Raw genomic sequence first — 22,990 nt, 5'->3', positions numbered from 1 at the left:
TACCGGTAACCTTTTGTTTTAAACGATGAATAACTTAGTAATTAACTTCTTTTTTTTTTTTTAAAGATAAAATGAAAGGGCACTGAAAGGTACACACAAGGAAAGAGGAGGATATTTTTGCAGTAATGAAGTTATCAGCAGGTCACAATGGAGCTAGTTGTATTGATTACAGCAATTTTTTCATTTTCAAATTAATTTGAACATGTCGTAATTATGACCTTTTGTGATGAAACTGATTTGGATAATCACGGTTTTACCCGATGAGTGGAAGCAGATTCAAATCATAAATCAAAACTCTGAGACGGAGGCATCGTTCTCCACATCAGGGCGTGCGTGCTTGCGATCGCATGCTGGATCAATTATATCGCGCAGCTGTTCATTTTCCCATCTGGTTTAACTGGCGCCGTGCAATAGAATAAAGGACAGTTTGGGTTTGATGCATTTTTTTCACCATGAAACTCGAGGCTTTCCTTTTTATTCTTCTCATCGTCCAAGTCACGATCTGATTCATCATGAGTTGGCGGCCAAAGCTTTCACATTTTTTTTCGTTGATCCTATTTTCTTTGCTCTCTTCTTTGGCATTGTGTTTTGGTCATTAGTGTCTTTTTCAAATATATTATGGGAGAGTGAGCCAACCGAGAAAGCACCAATGGATGACTTGTTGCACTCTGTAGGATAGTCGTCTCATTTATATGATAGATGGTCACAGATATGGCATTTAACAAATTCCTCTGACATAATTCAAACTCAAACGGATATGTGGTCCGCATCGTTGAGCTTAATGTTCTGAGATTAGGCAATGTGGAGAAAATCATATCATATTTTTTAACCAAATACCCCAAACTCCATATTGTGACGGTATTGTCGGGTTGGTCATTGGCGTCTTTACAGAATAGCGCCACCCACTGCTGGAGAACTACCTCAGCCAATCAAAGCAGACAGGGTTTTTTTTAGGAGAGGGCTTAAAGGGACAGGCGCTAAAATGGAGCGTTTCATATAAAGAGGGAATAAAGATTTTGTCAGTAGTTGGATATCGTATGACAACATTATTATTATTATTATTATTATTATTTTACGTGAATGCATACACGTTCTATGAACCTGAAAATAAGCATGACTTGTAGAAGTATCTCCTCCTACCAATGCGTCAGGGAAACCTGTCAATTAAGAAACGATACAGAAAGACACACACATCCTGTGTCTGGTGGGATGGGTTTCTGGATCAGAGAAATATTTAGCAGAATTAAAACGGATAGATCTGCACGTCATTAGGAGGAAATCCTTCTGAAGGGAAGCTGCTTAGTGTTCGTTATCCGTTTTAAAACTTTCTGTCAGACCCTTCAAGTTGAATATTAGTCAAATAAACTGTTAGATAGCGAGAGACTTGATTTAAAACGAGTAGCATGAATGTCCATTCCCGTCAAGTGGACCCTGGGTTGCTCTTCAGTAATGCATCTTATTCTTATGTTGTTTCAAAAGTAAATGAGTGTGAATCTACTCAGATGTTTGACGAGAAACACTAACTGCACTCATTTTTAGCTGCCTCTTTGATGCTGTTTAAATTATTTTCTGGTCATTTCTCTTCATGTCTGCACATCTCGCTTTACATCTCCATATGTCTGTCTGCTGCACCACAGTGAACGGTTTCTTTGTGTCAATTAATTGAAGCAACTTCAATTTCTTTCTTCAGTATTAACTCTTGATCTACTTCTACTTGTTACATTTCCTGCTTTGCTTGTTTGTTTAGTCTGAGAATAGTTTGATTTGTTCGGTGAACAGACGAGCACCGCAGGAGCGCTGGAACTCATGCAAATTGCTGATGATAAGTCATGTTTCGACATAATGTATAATGGATGAGGGAGAGAGTTACATTAACATAACATGTATATGAACCTAACTGTCTTACTAGATTAACCTCCTCCATGTTTATCTAAATTCAGTACCATGATATTCCTCGCTCTGGTTTGAAGTCTCCATAGATTAGCTCATATAAAAGTTCAGTCCCCTGTGAGTTTATCATATTAGAATATATAAGTTATCCTCCCCGCTGCGCTACTGCTGTGGAAGTATGCACTTTGTGGAAACGCTGCAGGAATCTTTTCCAATTACTCCTCATGAGGGAATCTGTTCCATTCCTGTTTTAATTAGACATAATAAAAGTTATAAGGCTTTTCAAAGAAATTGGCCCCATTAAAGCAAAATTTAACGAAAGCTATTCTGTTAATACGAATATCTGACCATTATGGTTGGAATCCGAACAGGATTTTATAGACTGATTTTTCTGCAAGTGAACTATTAATTGATATAGTTCTGTTACAATTGACGTACTTCCGTTTTAACGTCTCATGAAGTATGTGTACTTTGTGTGTCTCCAGTGGAAAAAACCTGAAAACATAGACAATACAGTAGCAGATTTGAGTTGTAGCACCTGTGGTCTGACCGGTGGCACCATTTAGGAGCAGGTGATCTGTGACTGCTCTTGTGGTATGCGTCACATTGATCCCTGTCAACCCTGATGATCTGCATCCAGACTCTTTTCAAAACACAAAGACAGACACACTCCAGGCCACAGAGGCTGGTCAGCAGGAAACAGCATCCTGTGTCACTACTTCACATGAAACGTATGAAGAATTTAAAAAATGAAACGGTCAATTTGACAGCTGTTAATGTTGTATAGGACAATCCTAATAATATATATTCGCTAGCACAGTAATATGTTAACAGCACTTTGAAAATGTGAGGAAAATAGGAAATGTAACAGAAGTGCGTAGCTCAACAAATGAGTCATTGATTACCAAAATAGCTGCTTATTAATGTAATCAATCTGTTCCAGCTTCGATTATTCTCTTATGAAAAGTTGCTGCTTGTCTTTTGTCCTGTGCGATGGTAAACTGAAAGTCTTTGAGATTTTAATCAGCACTTTTCACTATTTCTTGTCATTGTATTGACAAAACAATCAATCAAGTATAGAATTGCCAGATTAATTGATAACGAAAACAATTGTTAGTTGTGACCTTTTATGTCCTGTTCATAATTTAGTGCACAACATATTCACAACATCCTCTTGATCCTCCTACTACTTCTAGTTCTGTCAAGATAAACGCTGATGAGGTTCCCTGTGTCCTAGCTAATTTCAGACTTGTCTATGTTCCCCAATAAAAGTAATAGGATGCTTTATTGATCCCTGTTTGCTTTACAGTCAATGCACAGAGGCTTAAACATAGTTCATCCGGTTGCAGCAGTTTATTTTTATGCACCCGTGTATCACATAAATTACACTGCCAGGTTTCATCTGTTCCTTCTGCACAACTCACTTTAAATGATCAAATTGCAAATTAACTCCCTCCTTTTGTGATTGTTCTTTTGGTGACACTCTGTTTATTTCCCATCTCCAACACACTGTGTATTAGATAAGACTGCATCACTCACAAATCAGTATTTACTTATGTGACAGCTCGGCCATCATGAAAACATTTTAGATTCACAGTCGCTACCGCAGTCGCTCATCTGCCCCCTCCAGTACAGTGGGATAGATGCTGTGCATCATTTGCACATTAAAATGAGAAGCCGATTCTCCCAGTAATGAGATCTGTTGGACTTGTAGGGGTTTTTTTTCCAGTGGAAATGAAAACAAATAGATACTTGTAATGAAATGCACATCACAAACATTGCTTATGCCATGGCAGCATATTTAGCATCAAGCTTCGGTTTTGTAACACTTCACTTGTTCATTGTGCATGTTTAGGTTAATAAACCAGCAAATAACAATGTGGTTGTGTATCATATAATGCTGCGGTAATTCATCGTGCGTGTTCAAATTTAATAAGCCAACGCATGAAAAGGGGGCAGATTTCCCAGCTGTGTTGCAGGTGTGACAGAAACACAGGGCGATAATCAGCCTCCCTGTAATTGGGCAAATCTTCACTGCTGTCAGTGTGGGCCGAATTATGTCAGCAGCCGCCTCAGAAAACGTGTTCATTAACGTAACTTCCTGTCGCTCCGAGCTCACCGTTCTTCCAGATTAGAAGAAAGTATTTTGTTACATCATTAAGATCAATGCTTTCCTGCCTGTCCTCTGTCAGTAACGTCTTCGTTAGCGATGCTTCCAGTGTTGATGAATACATTGAAAAGGTTTAACAGACTAATCTGTAATCTAATGTGATTAGTGTGTTTAGGGTAGAATATACTGCACATTTTTGTCTCATCTGGTAAAGTCATTAAAAAGTGCAAGGTATAATTAAAAAAATAAACTTTCTAAATATTTAGCACTTATTTTTCATGAGAATTGTCACCTCTGTTATTACGCGCTACCTGTCACTGTACTGTCTCCTCTTATTGGAATTATTCTAAAACTGTGTGAAAAATTCAGCTTCTGCCCAAGGCAGGATTTCAATCATTCATTTAAAACATGCTGACTTTATTCATAAGCCTCTGTTATTTAGTGTTGTAATGTCTTCATGTTTCTTCTTGGGTGTGTAATGCTTGTGTCGTCCTACAGGAGAGATGTTGCATCTTAGCTATCATCAGGAAAGTTTAGACGGCTGACGAGGCAATTTAGGTCTTTTTAAGAGAAAGTTATTCCCGATGGTTTGGTGTAAGACAAGTTTCAGAACAGCTGGTTAAAAAATGAACACAGGCAGTCTAAATCCCTTTGCACATTCATAACAAAAAAAATAGTACATCAACATAATCTTCCCCACTGAGTGAAGAACTTGCCAACAGGTTGCTCAAAGGCGGCTTACTTGGAGGTGATCACTGTGGCAAATAGTGGAAAACGTGGGATCTGAATGTTTTCCATTGTGTCCTGTGGCTCAGGAGCTGTAAAGCCAATCTGACCGCTGTTCTGCAGCAGAACCGTAAGAAACATCTCGGTTCTGCAGCTCTTCAAGCTGTTCTTGGTCCAATCAGAGTTGTATCTGGTCTTGCATGCATATTTTGACCAATCAAAAATGTCAGAATCTCAAGGAAATTTATCTAGAAAGAACAAGTGAATCGACAACACTGGAAGTTTGATTATTGCCACCTCCAACCACGAATTACATTGCATTGTCCAAGCACAGCAGATCACTTCTCACATGCTCACACTGCTTCCTCACAACGCGGCCACCATCTAACCGAGGCATTCAGATGTTGACCGGGCAGAGTGGCAGGTTTTATTGATTTCTTCACCAAACATCAGTTTGTGTGGCCCTTTATCGTGGTGCCTGGTATGTCGTGTCATAGATTCCCCGGACCACCTCACATCTTTTTGTGCATTTTGATAGCATTGCTGTGGTGAGTGAGGTTGGCTCTGTTTGAGATCTCTCTCCTTTTTTCCCCTCTTTCATACGCCTTCATCCCCCCCCCCCCCCCCCCCTCTGTTATCCGAGTAATCTGTTCTTGTCTGTCACCTCTCAGCCCGATAAGAAGGGAAAGAGTCATGCTTGTGACCAGGAACGGATGTTCCTCCTTGACAACATTGACACAAATACAAATGCCTCTGCTCCATTTGTATAAAATAACTCCTGATAAGGCAATAGGAACTGAGGTTGTTTACTGCAGGAATATCTTGAGTAAAATGGGTATATGAATGCATATGTCCACTGTTTATATTTTGCTCTCCCATTGATATAAAATTAGAGATAAATCAAACAGTTATCTGCACTCTAATTGTACAGTATTTTTTTAAAAGAGCCGTCTTTAGCATTATGCCAGCCAAGTGTTTAAACTAAGTAGTTGCATATAGGAATATACTTCCCGTATATTATTCAATTACTCTCAAAGTGGGGGATTTGTTGAGATGAATACATATGCGGTTGATTTTTACATCACTCCTAATGTAAACATTGAGGGAGCAAGAGAAGCTCGTCGTTAACATGAGGACTCTGTGGTGTCTGCATGTTCACTGATAAAAACGTAAATTGATGTTGCTGCAGAGCTAAAACTAACAAAAATAAAATATGATTATCTTGTCACTCATTATTAGTCACCGCGTGGTCAGGACTCTTCACTGCGGCAGTGAGTACACAGCATTGTTACCTACGTGTTGGACCTGCCCTTTGATGGCTGTCGAATTGCTCCGTGGTGATCACCTAACATTGATCAGGAAATATCAATGTCTGTGTGCAATCTGCTGGAATGGATTTATTAATCAACTGGAACAATTAATGAATGTAATTGATCATACTCCGACGAGGGTTCCTGATGAGCGAGTTAATGAGCATTCAGAGTCATGCGGAGGATGTGTAGGATGCCGTGCACTTTGAACTTAATTGTGAGTACTACAAATGGACTTGTTTTTATGAGCGTGCACCTCTGATTGGATGATAATGAGTTGGAATATGCATTACTCTTTTAGTGTTTTGACAGTCAAGAGTTTCAGTCACCTCTGCTGTGGATTGGGCTCAGGTTAGTTTATCCAATCCAATTAAGGAGAATGTAATTTGATTTGACAACCTTTGCCTGTGGCCACCTCATTAAAGCAGCGGTCACCTGTTGGACACAAAGGCAACTATAAAGCAGTCACTCCCAGCCATCAAACCGCAATGGATTTATTTGCAGCGAAACTCGTTTTTCAGCAGGTCTTTAGGGATTCAAAATTATGATCACAATTTAAAGTTGCACAAAATGTAAACACGGGACTGTCCCATTGAAATTCTCTGTGCATGAAAATGCCTGAAGTGTTGCCCACCTAGTTTTGGAGGGTAATGAAATTACTCGTTTTGTAACAGTATAAAGCCATCACTTCAACAGGCAGGTCTTGGCCTATTCATTTTTGTAATATCGAATAGAATATTCCCACCAGCATTAAGGTATGTCTGAGGAGTTTTCCAACGTGTAACCACGAAGAGTTTCTATTGAAACTTGGTGCATTTCCTTGAGGACAAATTAACAATGAACACAGAAAACATTTGCAGAATGTATTTGTTTACATCCTTGTCTTTTTAATACTTTGCTAGTTCCTCGTTGTGTTTGTTGGCGTGTTACCATCACCTTTAGATCAGTACCAATGGATGATGACAAAAATCATAGTAACGTTTGATATAAAGGTAGAATTGAATTTTAGCCGACTCCATCCAGCAATATGACAGGGGTAAACTGCTTGTTGTCAGGCAATTTATATTATTTCACATTATGTGTAGTCCTATTACCAGGCATTGCTAGTCGAAGACAATAACGAAAAGCAAACACACAGTCGCCAATGCTTTGCCATTGTCGCAGCAACACGGCACAAGATGAGCCGTGACGTGTGGTCAACCTCCGCCTCCTTCTTGGTTGGAGCTGCATTTTTCTCGGTTGATTTCTGCAAACTCAACTGTTATTAACACATGTATTCATCAGGACATATTGAAGTGATTGAAAGAGAAATGGTTGAGGGTGTTTCTCACACTTTTCTATATATATATAGATAGATAGATAGATATACTGATATACTGTGTATATATATATCCCATGAGGCCTTGCTGTCTTGAGGCCTTTCTGTCATCTTTACATCTTCACTTTGTTGTCTTCTTTTCTGGTCATAAATGAGATGTGGTGTAGTATAACACTCAGGGCACTCTTCACAGTGCCACCACTAATCACAAGACCCCTACCAGTTTTATCATAATTAACAGATCAAAGAAGCGGAGAGAAGGCCGGTCATACATTATTAAACAGACACTGTGTGTGTGTGTGTGTGTGTGTGTGTGTGTGTGTGTGTGTGTGTGTGTAGGTTTGTGTGTGTGTGTGTGTGTGTGTGTGTGTGTAGTTTTGTGTATGCTCGTATATGTTAGGCACGTAAGTAATTGAAGAATAATATAGTGATCTTTAAGGGCACATTTCTTTAGTTTTAGCAGGCTGTGATATTTCACCACAGATAAAGTTGCACAAATGGTCCTCTAAACAGGGTTCTCTACCGATGCATACGTCTTATCTTAATGGTCTTCTCACATTGTGATGAGACTCATTTTCCCAGATGACCCTTAAAGTGCTCATCCCTTGCTCAGAAACACACACAGAGAAACATACAACCCTGCATTCAGGAGATTAAGGTCAAAGAGGCATCAGCTCTCGGTGAGCAAGTGCGTACCGAAGGCATTACTACTCCTCCAGTATGTGCTTTCCGTGCATAGGTAAGGCACTTCTCACATCCTTACAGATGGGTAATGGCAGACATCGCCTCTTGTTTTAATTTGTTGGAGGAAAAGTGTTGAAACTTAATTAAGCTCATCTGTCTCCTCGACTACATTGTGATCATCGATGACATTATACTATCCACTAATTGTAGGTTTTCAGGTATCTGTACTTATATGTAAGCACATAAGTGTAAGTGTCTTGTATTTAATGCTGCAATGATAGAAGTCTGTATTTGAAGTGGCGTTCATTTTCTATTTCACTCTCCTTTGTCGTTTTGTCCCATCAGCATCACATCTGCTTATTAAAAGCGTCATTTTCTTTGTCTTTTTGTCGTCATCACTCATCTTTTAGCAGCCTCTTGAATTCTCTCTCTGGAGGCTGTAATAAACCTGTAGTTAGCTGTTAAAACCATGTGCATTTTAGACTAAATGGCCCCTAGCGTCTCTATGCCTGCTGTTGGGTCTTTCAGCCAATGGGCCTTAAAATGACTTAATTTCCTATCTGCCTCCTGGGGGAGCTTTTAGGCGAGCTAGAAGCCGGTCACAACCCACAGAGAGTGAGTATCAGGAAAGCCTTGGGCTGGCATGGACCCCAGCTAAATCAAAATCACTATCGCTTTAATTGCCACGGGGGATATTACACGCAGAAATAAATAGTGATACAGGCGTAGAGTTAAAAGTTATAAATTACAACTCTAACCATTTTAAACATTCCAACTTTACGTGTTCAAATGGCTTATTTTGTCCAATCAACAATATTTAATGCAAATATATATTTGATATCATAGACTAAAGAAGAACAATTATACAAAATATACATTTTAGACTGACTTTTGGCCATTGTTTGCTTACAAAACTTGAAAACGTTTGCATATCTGAGTCATGGGGTCTTAGCTCTCTCTCTCTCTCTCTCTCTCTCTCTCTCTCTCTCTCTCTCTCTCTCTCTCTTCTCTCTTTCTCTCTCTCTCTACTCCTTGAGAAATATATATGTTTTTTTTTGTTTGTTTTTAAAAAAAAGCTAAACTGTGCTGGAAATAAACAGCTGGAAAAAATTTGGCATGTTATTTTTCCCAATTGCCATTTCTTTTCTCTAATTATTTAACCTTGGAATAAATAAGAAAATGCCGGGACTCAATTAGGTACTTTTCATTCTGTGCAGACAATTGGCTTCAAAGCAGCAAAGCAGACCGCTCTAATCCATGTTTTCAGTTAAAAATATTTACCCACATTGATTCCCTCATTGGCAGTATTGTCCCTGGCTCCGATTCCCCCTCTCTGGCAAGGTTAACTTATGTGTGCCGGGGTGTTTGCTTGCTCATGAGTGTTTCCCTGTGTTGATTTTCTCAGCAGCTGTTTGCTATTCTTCCCTTAGCTCTACATATCGATGTGATGGTGTGGGATGGTTCCTTTAAGGGGATCCAAGGCTGACTCCTGCCCTCAGGGTCACTTTGCTGCACCAAAATCAAAAGCCCTCAGTGATTGACACACAGAGCTGCTAGTCTGACAAGTATAATTGATTCATGGCTAGCAGAGTGTGTGTGTGTGTGTGTGTCTGTGTGTGTGTGTGCGTGCGTGTGTTAGACAATTGAGTCGATGCAGGACAGGCAACAGAAAAGAAAAGAGTTAAGGATGCACTCTATTAACGGGGTCAAGCGGATGAACTGAAGGGTGTATGACTATTGTCAGCCGGGTCTGAAGGCTTCTGTAGAGAACTTAACTTGACCCGGCACTAACGATACGCCTCAACGCCAGTGACCCATTCAGTCAAATAAATATATGCCTTCGCAGCCCCCCCGTCTCCCCGTCCTCCTCCGTCCCCCCGTCCCAGTGATGAACAGAAAGGACTCTGATGAAATGTCTTTGGAAAGCTGTTGACCTTGAATGATTTCCCATCAAAAGCCAATGCCTTGTTGTTTTTTCACTCACAATTCCGAAGATGAGATGAGAGGACAAATGGACATGTGGATTTTTTTAATGTAAGAAGTTCAATATTGACCAAGGCGACACATTTTTAAATCACGATGGACCCAAGGCATTTTGAGAAAATGAATCGTACATTATAGTAACATCAAATCAAAATATTGTGTGTGTGTTCTTCAGATATAAAGAGGAGGGTGGTCAGGTAGGTGAGATAGAGGGAGAGTGCTGCTTAGAGAACGGCCTTTTAAAAAGGTGTCAATAAGCCGTGTGTGTGATCATCTCAACTGCTGCTTTAACACTTTTAATTTGTCAAAAGATTTCTTCATTTTATCAATTTCAAAGGCTCAATTTAACTTCTCTCACTTTCATAACAACAACTACAGTAACACATAATCTAAAATGTAGGCTATATCTCAATATACCAAATACAAGCCATGATGAACTCTATATCATGATATCTTATCAACATATAGATATTGTTTTCCACAAACACAATTATTGTTATTTGTTTAGCCAAGCAAAAGATCGAGGACATCACCTGTCAAGCCCTGAGTGTGTGTATCCACGAGCACTGCAGTGTCGGCAGTTAATGCACTGTAAACTGTAATAAAAACGCTATAAACCAGCTCTCCACCGCTCCTCTCCCCCTTCATTTTAAGTCCTCGAAAGTGTCCCCAGTTAATAGGGTTGTGTTAGTTAACAAGCCGGTGAAGTCGGCAGCATTATCACAGCGACAAGCGGACACAGGCGTTTTTTTTATCGGGCCTCTCCACAGCAGTGACGACAGACGGCTCAGGAATTAGTAGCTCGGAGAGGAAGTCATAGAGGCAAATAACATCATTACACAATGCCAGCTGTGTCGGGACACCAGGAATGCCAATATAGTGGTTGTTGTGCAGACAGACACACACAAAGTTATCCACAGAGCAGAGTGTTACCTCGACAGTGGGCTCTGCCACAGACCTTCTGAGGTGTGAAGTGTGTGCAGGGTGCAGCGCTTCTCATTATTAACAGTGGTGTTGGCTTTGGCATCAGGAGAGAAGAGGGCAGCTTGGCAGCCAGCAGTCAGCAATTTACAGGTCTGTCGGAGAGAAAGAGGTCGACCAGAGGGGAGCGCATCGCAGCGTTTAGAGCTGTGAAATGGACTGCCGACGGGGAGAATGAGCCGCTGGTGGATGTAAGATGCGTTAATGTTGACTTTACTGTAAGGGTTTTTATTATGGGGATCTCAATGTGTTTGATTTATTATGCAACACTTGGCAGTAAACCATTAGTCTGTGGTTGTGAGTTTGAGGTGATGTGTGTGTGTGGGTATTTGTCGTGTTAAGTTGGGAGATTCTCCCAAGGTTTAGTACCAGAGCGCCTGATAGCATCGGGATTTATGCTCAGTGCCATGATAATCTTGTTTTACGCTGTATTTTCTAACTCCGTCTTGCAAATGAAAGCTCTGATCTTTCACTGGAGTAGTCATTCGTGTCAATACATGAAACCCATTGCTGTTTTTTAAACAATGTAACACGTTTACATTTATTTTTTCAGTTATACACTGGCATATCTAGTGGATTGTCAGTGCAAGTCACTGAGGCACAAGAGGTCAAGCAGTTGGACCAGAAAGTGATAAAACCTGCAACAACAGGATGAATAGATCCTTAATGACAGTGTTGCTGAGATCACTTCGGTGTCAGACTGACTGCTGGGTCACCGAGGGCTCTCCTCCATCCTCCCCTCAGACAGGACACAGAAACAGAGCAGGATTTATAGAGACGAGTTGGTTGGAGACGCCATGACAGCGCCACACTGTTGAAAGCAATCTTCCACCTCAGTCTTGACCGCAACACTATTCCTCCTCCGGCATGAACCTGTATCATGATGATGTATGGGTGACAGGAATAATTCTGACTCCCCTCCCGTCCTCTTTTCTTGTGTCTTTCTGCAGAAGGGATCTGTAACATGACAATGGACTCCAACTCTATGACGATGCCCATGTCAGACCCCAACCCCTGGGCAACGGCCATGAACAACCTGGGGATGCCTCCCATCGGAATAACTGGACAGCAACTCATGCCAGGTACCATACACACATCCAAACCCCAACCACAAACCTATTTAAATCGTCCAAGTTATTGGCAATGGCCGTTTATTTAAAGTAATTTCGCTTTGTATCTATCTCGATGTTATGAGGCTAGAAATACAAAGATTGGATTTTGTTATGTTAAGAAGACTATTTTGCTGCATTTTGATTGCCAATAACGAGTATCGTGGCTTCGTGTCATTACGCAGTTACACCTCTTTCTATAAGAATCCTATACTTTTTATGTTTTGTAATGTTATGTTAGATGTCCTTTCGTCCAATTTGGCAACATTTTTATGTAGATATATTCACTTTAGAAACGCAGCTGGAGCTCATTCTCGGTTCCCATCATAATAATTAGATTTGTTTTAGGTGCAATATGTTTCAAACCTCTGGCTATTTTCTTTTTAAGGCATAGCAAAGTATTCAGATTATACAAAAAAAAAACCCAACAGATATAGGACCCACAGGAAATTCAATGTAGAGGATTCTTCAAAAACCTCAGTATTTAAAATTGTATCTGTTTCCAAAGGCTTCTTGGGTTTCTGCAACTAAAACGAATCATTATAGTTTTCTCATTTACAGAAAAAAACTGGACTTTTTCTCTGTAGTGTGGTAATGTTTGTTGATTAGCACAATTGTCTTTGACTGCATTAGCGTTCATTAGTGTAGGATATCTGCGACTGGAAGTGTATTTTTATGTGTGGCTGCACTGGTCATTTAAACTGAGTATGTTTGAATAAGCAGAACAAGCTGGGACTTCAAAGGTGTAATCACTCTTCATACGGCATACACAGACGAGCAAGCAAGCTCTGTAATTTCTTTGACTTAAAGCTGCGTGTTAAGTTATACAGCAGTCGCACGTTTCAGTACCGTGTACAACAAATCACTGACACTTGCAGACTCCGTGTTCTGAGCCTTTCACGACTTTTCACTGTAAACTTTCCGACCGAGCTGAAGCAAAACCGCATGAGCTTTGTCAAACAAAGACAAAAGTGTATATATGTTCCCATCTTCTGCTTCTCTATTTATATCACGTGTGTCAGCTATTGTGCACACTGGAGGGCTGAGCTCAGCACTCTACGATGACAAAAAGTCTATTGTCGTTGGTTGAATAGCAACTGCTTAGTAGTTCATGAGGGTTAAAGCAATGACATTAATTTAATTACTCCTCCGGTATTGTTACAACCTGAAGGAGCATTTTGTAAGCAAAACAATGCGCCACTGAACTCTGATCAGCCATTATTATATTAATTCTCACCGATTGCTCTGCTATCTATAACATTATGTTCAGCAGCACTCTCACACTCTCCATCTCTGAAGAGTTATTCTGCCATGTCTTTTCTCTATCCTCAGTAGAAAGCCTTTCCCTAAAGCCTTTTATAAATCACTTCCCACTTCTTAGCTGAAATGCACTTTCATATTTGAAGTGTGTGTGTGTGTGTGTGTGTGTGTGTGTGTGTGTGTGTGTGTGTGTGTGTGTGTGTGTGTGTGTGTGTGTGTGCGCGCGCGCACTTGGAGACGAACAGTCTCCCAAATGCACTCCTCGAGAAATATTAAGGGAAGCACACACACTCAGTCACTCGGGCCTGGCATATTTCAAAAACAGTAAACAAAAACCTTTCTACCGAGGAGAGAGAGAGGAGACACAAGTGGTAATAAAAAGGGAAGCAGAGGAACTAAACCCAGTGTTGGAGGTGAAGACTGGACGCTGGACACTCACAAGCATCTAGTCATGAGTGTGCTTCAGATGAAGTCTGCATTCACGGCGCCAACTCTTTCATCTTTAACTTTATATCTAGCGCTTACGGACTTTCTTTTATTTTTTACAGCAGATATTTTAATAACAGCAGTGTAACTAACAACATTAATGATGGCTCTGTTCCATTTTAGGTGTTTCATTAAGCCGTGCCGGTGATACAGCCCTTAAACTGGCACACAGAAAAATTGAATGCAGCAATTAGTGATGTTATTAGCTGCACCTGTGTTTGGCAAGTCAAACTGTCTGCTCTGAGAAAGGGCAGATAAACAGCTCTCACATGCAATCAGACCCTGCAGTCATACTTAAAACCAGGTGCATGGGTTTTTTTGTGGAATGTGCTTGTGTAATGGAAAATAAAACGGTGTAAGATACCAGTTGTTAATCTGTACATGAAAGAATAGATCTTTTTGACAGCAGATATTTTGACTTGTCATGGCAGAAAAGGCACAGGTTAAAATCAATGTGACCTAACCCTAAGCCTAGGCCGTACCAGTGAGCCAGCATGCCCAATACCTGAACCCTGGAGCTAGCTCCCCTGAGCGGCATGCACTCTATTCTAACGTTATCAATTACACCGGTGCACCAACACGGGTGTTTTCACTCTCAATATGGGTTGATTAGGAATAATGTGTTCATTCATTGTACAACTCAATATAGTTTTGACAGCTAAAATATTGTAAATTGACACTATATCACCATATACATTATCATTAGCCACGAGAGCTACACTGGTATTGTTTCACAGGGAAGTGGGAACCACCACAGAAGCGGTGTTGGTTACTTTGCCAGGTATTTTTATGTCGGTCTGTAGAATGATTTTGCTTGTGCAAGATGCACACACAAAACTGCAAATGTGTGTAATTGAGATCAAAATGAAGGAAGGTGTCTTCTAAGCACAGGTGCCAGAAGTGGGGGTCACCCTACTTATTAAAGGCCCCTGCAGCTTTGTGGGATCCTATTGCAAGACGTTCTCCAGTTAAAGTTGGGTTAAATTACTGAGGACAATGTAAAGCATCTCTGTTTGTTTCAGAAAAATCTTGTTGACGTAAACACTATTTACAACTCCAAATCTGCTAAGTAGGACTCTGTGACATCATGTTGTGGGTTGGCGATGCTATGCTGGAAATGCAGGAGTTCACCGGACTCCATTTATTAAGTAGAAGGACGTAGAAATAATTTGTCCTAACCGCTGCAATAAACTAGAAGTCAATCAAGCACAGCCACGTGAAGAAAACAATTAAGCTGTCCTGGGTTTACCATGAGTGTGCAGGGCCTCTGAGCCTGGTTTAGAGTAATACATCAGGCATCAGTGGCCGTTTCAGACGAGTAATGGAGAGAGGAACGAAGGGAGGAGACCGTGATGGAGAGGAAGGAGGCTCAGGTTACGAGGACAGCTGTGTCTCCGCTGTGTGTCACAGCTGGTGTTTCCCTACCTTTCCCTCTTCTTCCTTCCTTTTTCCTGTCCCTTCCTGTCCCACCCCAGCCCTCTCCTCCTCCCTCACCAGCATAAATTACCCTACATCTCATTTATATCTCATTACAACTGAGCCAGCCTCTGCAACCCAGAGCCACATTGAAGCACTCGCATCCGTTCTTCACGGAGGCTCCTTTACACACTCACACCAAACTGAGTCGCACTGACACGCTCCTCTGGTTTATAGGACGTACTGTTTGAGCCCAAAGGTGCAGCCAGTCCAACAATTGACAAATAATTACATAATGCATCATTAACCCAATAGTTGATGAATTCAATACTTGTGTTTCTCTACCAGATGGATGATAAACATACATCTCTCTCTCTCTCTCTCTCTCTCTCTCTCTCTCTCTCTCTCTCTCTCTCTCTCTCTCTCTCTCTCTCTCCCCATTCCAAAGGAATTTTACATATATTAGTCACAGGCTTATAGTTTCCACCCATGCATTTTATGTGTACTTCCCTCGAGCCAAACAAACTTATATATATTAGTGGGAAGAGATCCACTCTCCCTCTTACTTGCCTCTTCTTCCTAGTTTACAACCAGTAATGAGGCCTAAAAGGCTCAAGGTTATTCACGAACGACAACCTTTTATAAATTCAGCTTTTATAGAGTACTCAGCTCTGTATAACATGTACTTTGTACTAAACGTGGCATCTGGACGTCACTTCCTTTTCTGTCTCTCTTTTTTGTTGCTTTATGACATTGCTGTGAGGCCAAAGCTTCTCATGCAAACACTTTCACATGATGTCACACAGTCTTATTCTGCCATGAGGGACTTGTTACCGGAGCACCTTGTGCCTTTGCAGTAATCCATGTGGATTAGTTATTGATTCTCCATCATGACTGAACATCATCTGTGTCTCCTTTTTGTTTCACCTCTAAACAACAGAGGGAGAGTTCACCGCCACTGTTTTTGTCTTCTTCTCGTGTTTTTTTTGTACACCAACAATTGGTCACATGCTTGCTGCATGTGTGTGTTTATGTCTCAGTATCAGGCTCATTCATTAGAAGAGACTGCAGGAGTGCTTTCGTTACACATTATAATTTGCTTCCGTTTCATTCACTGTGAGCCTGGACTGTATTATTTTAATTTTTTTTAACTACAGTCTTTCCCTGCCTCCAGCCGAGCAGATTCATCCAGACCGACAGTTGTTTAAACAGACCACTGTGGGCAGAGGAATGAACAATCTGCAGCCTGGTCCACGTCTTCAAAGATGACAGTTTTATTTCTATAGATGGACCGGGCAGTGCTTGTGTATGTTAGAAAGTTATTATTACATGTTTGTGTTTGGAAAGTGTTTAGATTGAGGGAGAAATTGGATTCAAGCCATAGGCATGAGGCAAGTCTGGATGTACTTTACGGCAACTGGTTCACAAAGTATAGAAGAATCATGATGTCTTCTCTGATCCATCTATTGCATGTCTTTCTGTCGTGGTAGAGGGATCTCTCCTGCCTTGCTTTAACTGGGCTTTTCCCCTCATTTGTTTCCTGCTTAAGGACATTTTCCTTATCTGACTCAAGGATCTGAGGATAGAGGGTGTCGGCTTTGGGACAGATTGTAAAGCCCTCTGTAGCAAATGTGTTTTTTTTATTTTTTTGTTTTATTTATTCTGCTCAAGCTGTCCCATCCAAAACACCTCAGGGGCATGAGAGGTGAAACCAAAGGAGAATTAAAATAGAGACCCCATCCCTTCTCAGAGAGCAATCCCATCCATAGAGAATTACAATAACTAGAACAAATGAAGTTGCAATATTTAACAGAAATCCCAAACAACTCCGATGCTAATACAGAAAATGCAGTAGAATCCCTCTATAGTATTGTGTGCAATGTCTGTTCTTCACACTGCACCACACCCCGAGGTGTGAAGTGTGTGTGTCAGTCACGGATACCTTGTTGGGGAGCTAGAAATGTGGAGATGACCCTCCTCTTCCAAACAGCTCAGGGAAAAGAGCAACAAAGAGTCCTGAGAAAACAAACTATGTGAGAAGCGCGACCTTAGGACTCTATATTCAAGGAATCCATTTCAGACGTTGTCGGGATGTCGAGCATACCATTGGAGGAATGATGCCGTCTATTGATTGCACATTCTGCCCTCTTAATAGCTGCAGCTGCAGTCTGGGTTTTTATTGTTATGAGCATAACGTGCATTCTCAGTGTCCGTCCTAATGATTAGTGCTATTCTGTTGACTGTGTTCCCCCACAGAGCATAGCAGAGGGCTTGTTTAATGTTAGTAAAACCCAGAGATGTAAATGGTAAGGTGAACCTCTGTTTAATTGCTCAGACAGACAGTAGAGACGGTGCCTGTGGTTATGGAAAAATTTGAAGGGGCCCAGCAGGGCGTTCATCACTGGAGATGAAAGGTTATGGTGAATAACCAGGTTTCAGAAATACCAGGAGATTGTTTTTGTGTTGTTTTCAAAACAAAACGTCTTACACCAGGAGTTTAGTTTTAAATGAATGTAGTTACTTTAGGGTGAATGTCACCAATAGCAGCATCACTGACTGCATAAATCTTTTTAGCTAACGCTTCGCCAAACCACAAAGACAAGAAAAATCCCCAAATGAGTTTTATGACATGATGGATAAGTCATGTCTCGTGGTTAGCGAGCCCAAACCCCGATGAGTAAAATCCCAGACACAGTAGGAACTGTGAGAACTGGAGCAGCAATGGGAGCCGTAACAGCAAGAATCAACATCTGGTTTCCACATATTTGACATGTGACACAGAGCAAGACAGGGATATCCTTTTCCAGGAGTGTTCACCGTGTCTTTGCCCATTCTTCATCAGTGTTCTCTCCAGCACATACAGACTATAAGCAGAACCAGATGGAAAGCTATAGAGTTCCTTCTTCTATATGTTTTGCAAAAATACAGCGTACCCAAGCTACTTGAAAATACATATTGTATGGATGTTTGTGTACATTCAGTTCCTGACTACATTTGGCTTTAATCAAAAGAACCTACCAGTTCACAACCTTTTTGGCTTGTGATGGTTTGAAGCACCGTCTTCTGTATGTCTTAAAGCACTTTGTAACATTTGTTTGGAAAAGTGATCAAAAAGTCTTCCTCACAGTGATTCAGTGTGAACATGAGTCACGAGGAGTTCAACCAAAGACATTTGTACTTTTCAGATTGATTTATTTGAATGTTTTTCGGAGATCCAAAGTGGTGAAATCCAGTATTTCATAGAATAATAACAGCAAAGAGATGAAAGTCAGATTGGATCCTAACTCCCACATTGACTCCAGAGCATTTGGAGTCTTAAACACCAAACCACCTTTCAGTGAGACCTCGTGAAAAGTAGCAGAAATGCTTCTTTGTTTTTGTTACCAGACGTTCTCAGTTCTGTTTTCGTCTGACCTTGAAAGTACATTTTATTTTGTGTAAACGATAATGACACAGCAGCCCAGTGCCCATAGCACATCTTAAAGCGGTGTAATAGGCTTCTCCAATAAAAATAATACTAGATGTCTATATTCATGGGAATCAAGGCTTAGATTTGCCTTTTTTGGTTTTCCCACATTTTGAGTCAAAGCTGGTTATGGACGAAAGGAAAAATGTGAGCAACATGCACAACATTTTGGGTGGCAAACACACACACACACACACACACACACACACACACACACACACACACACACACCACCGAAGGGAAAACATTTAGCATTCACACACATGTTTTTGCAAGGTTATCAGAATTAATTTAGATGCACAATCTTATGCATGAATACACACACACACACACACACACACACACACACACACACACACACACACACACGCGCGCGCGCGCACATACACGCACACGCTCAAAGACCCTGGAGAATAGATAAGCAGGCTCCAGGGACAGACGACTGTTCCCTGAATAAACAACCACTCTTTTGTCTGCTGCATCCCACTCGTCCTCATCCCTTTCCCACGGCTGCCGTAAACCCCTCCACCACTGTACACACACACACACACACACCCACACACACACACACACACACACACACACACGAGACCACAGTGGAATATATGAAAACTTAGTGTCATGCTTCATAGCCAGTCACCTAAGCGGTGCTCCTCATAGGAATTTAAAGGAAACACAACACGCCCCCTATATAAATCAGGGTCTTCTCATTTTCACACATTAGCTCACCTGGATTAAAATTAGGAAATACACGGGCTGACAGTCACTCCTTTGCCGTAAGCGGTTTCCACTCCTTGGACTGAGTGCAGCGTTCCTTTCTGCTGACTGCTCAGGAGCTGTGCTGGTACTATGCCAGAGGTTTTGGGCAGCTTGTAGGCGGACAGGGTGGATATACAGTGTGTCAAGGGAAAAGAAATACAGCAGTAGTTATAGGGCTTCAGAAATGGAACTTCCTGACAGTTCTTCCTCTCCATGGCAGCTATATTAGATTGTAGGCTAGATATTGTTAAAGGCCAGATTTGTTATGGAGATGTGACTATGGAGGTGTCGGATAAAGAAGATGAATTTTTGAAGGCAACATAAGGAAGCAGATTCTTATTTAGATATAACCCAATAAAGAGATGGAATATCTTTTATAAACAGGGACGTTTTTTATTGTTATTCTGCCCTGCCCGCTGGAGAAATGTTCCCAGTAAGAGAAATTAAGTCTGATATGTTCATATAAAAATGCAAAGAGGGGTGCCTTTTGGCAGAGATTGAGCGAGGCAGATTTCCACCACTGGTCGGGTTCCAGGTGGTGTGGCTAGCTCGTCTCATTAGAGAATATTATCCAGCATGCCTCACAGCCACCGCCTATGTCTCCCCACAAACCCCCCACCCCGCCGCTGACTGCTTGGAGGGACGTTTACCCTGGAAATCAGAGAGGAGACGGACGGGGAGGGGAGACGAGGATGACATTAATAGCCAGGAGCTTCACATAATCAAATGTCAGGTTTTTTTTCTATATACGGCTCTCTGCACCTCCTGATTGAAGGGCAGCTCCAAATGTAATTACTTGGAACAAACCTCCAGGAAATCGATTGTTTAACATATTCCAAGAAGCCAACTTTTGTATGTCTGTGTGCACTTGTGCACGTTACCGTCCGAGGAAGAGGTGTGAGCAAGGAGATGTTAGCGGATTGTAGTTTTCCGAACATGATTGAGGATACGGACTGAAGCAAGTGGACAAGCGTCATAGAGAACGATCAGACGGATGTGCGGCCTCGTGCAGGTGGACCCAGCATAGGTTTTCTCTTCTTGTCCCTCTTCAAGAGGACAGTTTGGCTCTCTATATCTCTCCAGCCTCGTTTCTCGCAGTGACTCCGCAATAAGTGCCGTAAAGAAGATGCGCCATTGGGCCGCCTTTGCTTGTTTCTTCTGATTCTCAGAGACCTGCTCTTCCTCGCTCTCATTGAGCAACATAAAGGCTTTCAGCCCAGTATTAAACTGTGCATCATTTATTGCCAGGGAGCAATGTTCCTTTCAAGCAGAGCAGTTTGATATTCACAAGAAAATGTATAATTTTAAATATGAAGTGTCAAACGCAGTTTTCCCAAGCGGTAAAGAAGAGTTGAACTTTTTTCATATATATGTTGTCAACACTAAGGTCCTCTGGCAAATGCAACTTTGTGCTGCAACTAATTCTTTGTTCATTGTCAATTAGTTGATCAGTTTCCCAGAGTGCAAGGTGGCACACAATCCAAAACCCTCAAAAATATTCAGTTTACTTTCATAAAAGAGACCAGCAGATATTCACATATTAGTAGCTATAATCACTCTATTTTCATTAGATTCTGACTGAATTAATAAAGAAAATTGTTGCTGAAAAATTTTCTCTCAAACGACTAATCAAAAAATCCCCTAAACATTTTGAGTCTCCTCTCAAGGTCTTAACCGCTAGAATCATCTGTGCTCAATTACACAATTGTCGACACTCTTCATGACCCAGCGCTCGTTGTCGAAACCTTTTCAGGCTGGTATCTCATCTAACATTCATCTAGTTTGCTGGTTGAATGAATTATACAGAAGTAATGGTCCAGTCGTGTTCACAATTTAGTATCAGTCCATTGTTAGTCGATTACATTTACAACCACAGTGCTACTCCTTCATGAGGTTTGCGAGGCAGAGTTTCTTTGCATGTGTTCAAACTAATTGGAGATAATTTTGATGATTACATTTTTTTTGCCCACAATTGTTTGTGCCTGAATCCTCAGCTCACTTGGCTTATACACACACTGTAGACTTATGTTTAACCTTCCACTGTTTCTGAGTTTATAGGTTCTGCCTTCAAAATAGTTTTTAAAAAAAAACAAAAGTATTATCTGCTAAATGTAATAAAATAAATCAAAATAAAAGAAGTTATTTTGCAGGATTTCTGCAGAAGAAGTGTTACATGATGTAACGGGGAGATGTGACTGATCACTTTATGAACTTTGATTGCTCATGGTTTCCCTTTACTGGCAGATTTATCTGACACTTGCAAAAGTCCAATATTTCAATAGTTTACTTCTTTCCTATACAGTCCATGTAACGGAGAATATTTCTCAGAAGCTGAGTTTCCCAAATCTCTGTTAAAGTTGGATATTACAAAAAATGTATGCTGTGTTGGGAACAATCAAGTGCAAGGCTACTGTTAGCAACTGTAGCTGTATTTGGTGTGAAACGGGTGTACAGGATGGTGGCTTTCACATTCTTTGAAGCCTTTGGATTTCTTCTATATTAGATAACACAACTGTGATGAAGGTGCCCTGATGACCTACTCGCCGACTCGTCCCTGCAGCATTGCAGATTAGTGGATGGTGAATGGAGTTTCCTGACTGCGCATCCTTTTTTATTTTTATAAGAGTGGAGCCCAGTGCTCTGTGGCAGCAACTGCTAATTAACCTCATTCACATCCACCTTCACTTGATCGTCTGCAAATGTAATTTAGGGATTGATTTCAGAATCATATTGATCTCCTTTAAATGCTGCTGTTGGACTAGAGCCTGGCTTTATTTTTAAGGTTTTTATATGGCAGTTTTACTGCGATGGTTTACACTACCGAGAGTAGAAAATTGATGGTGCCAGCCAATGAATGAGCGAGGTCAGTTGGAACGTGGGGCTTTGCTATTACATTGAATGCACCTTATTAACTGAGCTACCAGTCAGTTTAACCGTTTTCTTTCTGGGTTGCTGGGTGCAGAAGCCACAAGAAAATGTAAAAGCAACGAATGTTGACTAAGTTCTGCCAATTGTGAAAATTTACACTATGAAATGGACGATGGTGAAATCACCACTGGCTGTTGTGAAAGTGCTCCGGTGTACACATCATTTTAAAACAACAGCTGTTGTAAGTAAGATAATGGGATTTTTATTTTTTTTCTAAAAATCTTAATTCTGGAATAAACTACAGGATGCACTTTTCACACCAGCTGGTAAATCATACAAACCCAACTCTGTAATTAATTTTCAAATGTTAACTGTACTCTAAAATAGTATTGAAAGAACAACAAAAACATTAATTCATGCCTGAAACATAACAGCTAATCCCTTGGGCAGCTGTATAAATGCATACATTGGAGGAAGTGCATGTTCATCCGTGTCCACTTAGGGCATCTATTGTAATGAGTAGCACTGCAGGAGGGAGGACATGATGCTATGTAAGTGATGAAACGTGTCCTCCAGCTACATTGTTGAAAGTGAATATGAGAGAACTCTGCTGTAGCTGGAAAT

General features: G+C 40.9%; 1 protein-coding gene across 7 annotated transcripts in view; it reads left to right on the top strand.

Moving 5' to 3' along the window:
• enox2 (ecto-NOX disulfide-thiol exchanger 2) overlaps window positions 1–22,990 on the top strand; it is a 154,095-nt gene that overhangs the window by 93,765 nt on the left and 37,340 nt on the right. For all 7 annotated transcript variants that reach the window (XM_068592438.1, XM_068592453.1, XM_068592421.1 and 4 more), the window contains one exon: window positions 11,953–12,084. In XM_068592438.1, the coding sequence (XP_068448539.1) occupies window positions 11,953–12,084 (132 nt within the window). The remainder of the gene's footprint in view (window positions 1–11,952; window positions 12,085–22,990) is intronic.

Source organism: Clinocottus analis, unplaced genomic scaffold (genome assembly GCF_023055335.1).
Source record: "Clinocottus analis isolate CAN_PGR_092001 unplaced genomic scaffold, fCliAna1.0.p SCAF_10, whole genome shotgun sequence".
NCBI lineage: Eukaryota > Metazoa > Chordata > Actinopteri > Perciformes > Cottidae > Clinocottus > Clinocottus analis.
The sequence above is the reverse complement of the archived record's forward strand: the minus strand, read 5'-3'. Positions and strand labels throughout refer to the sequence as shown.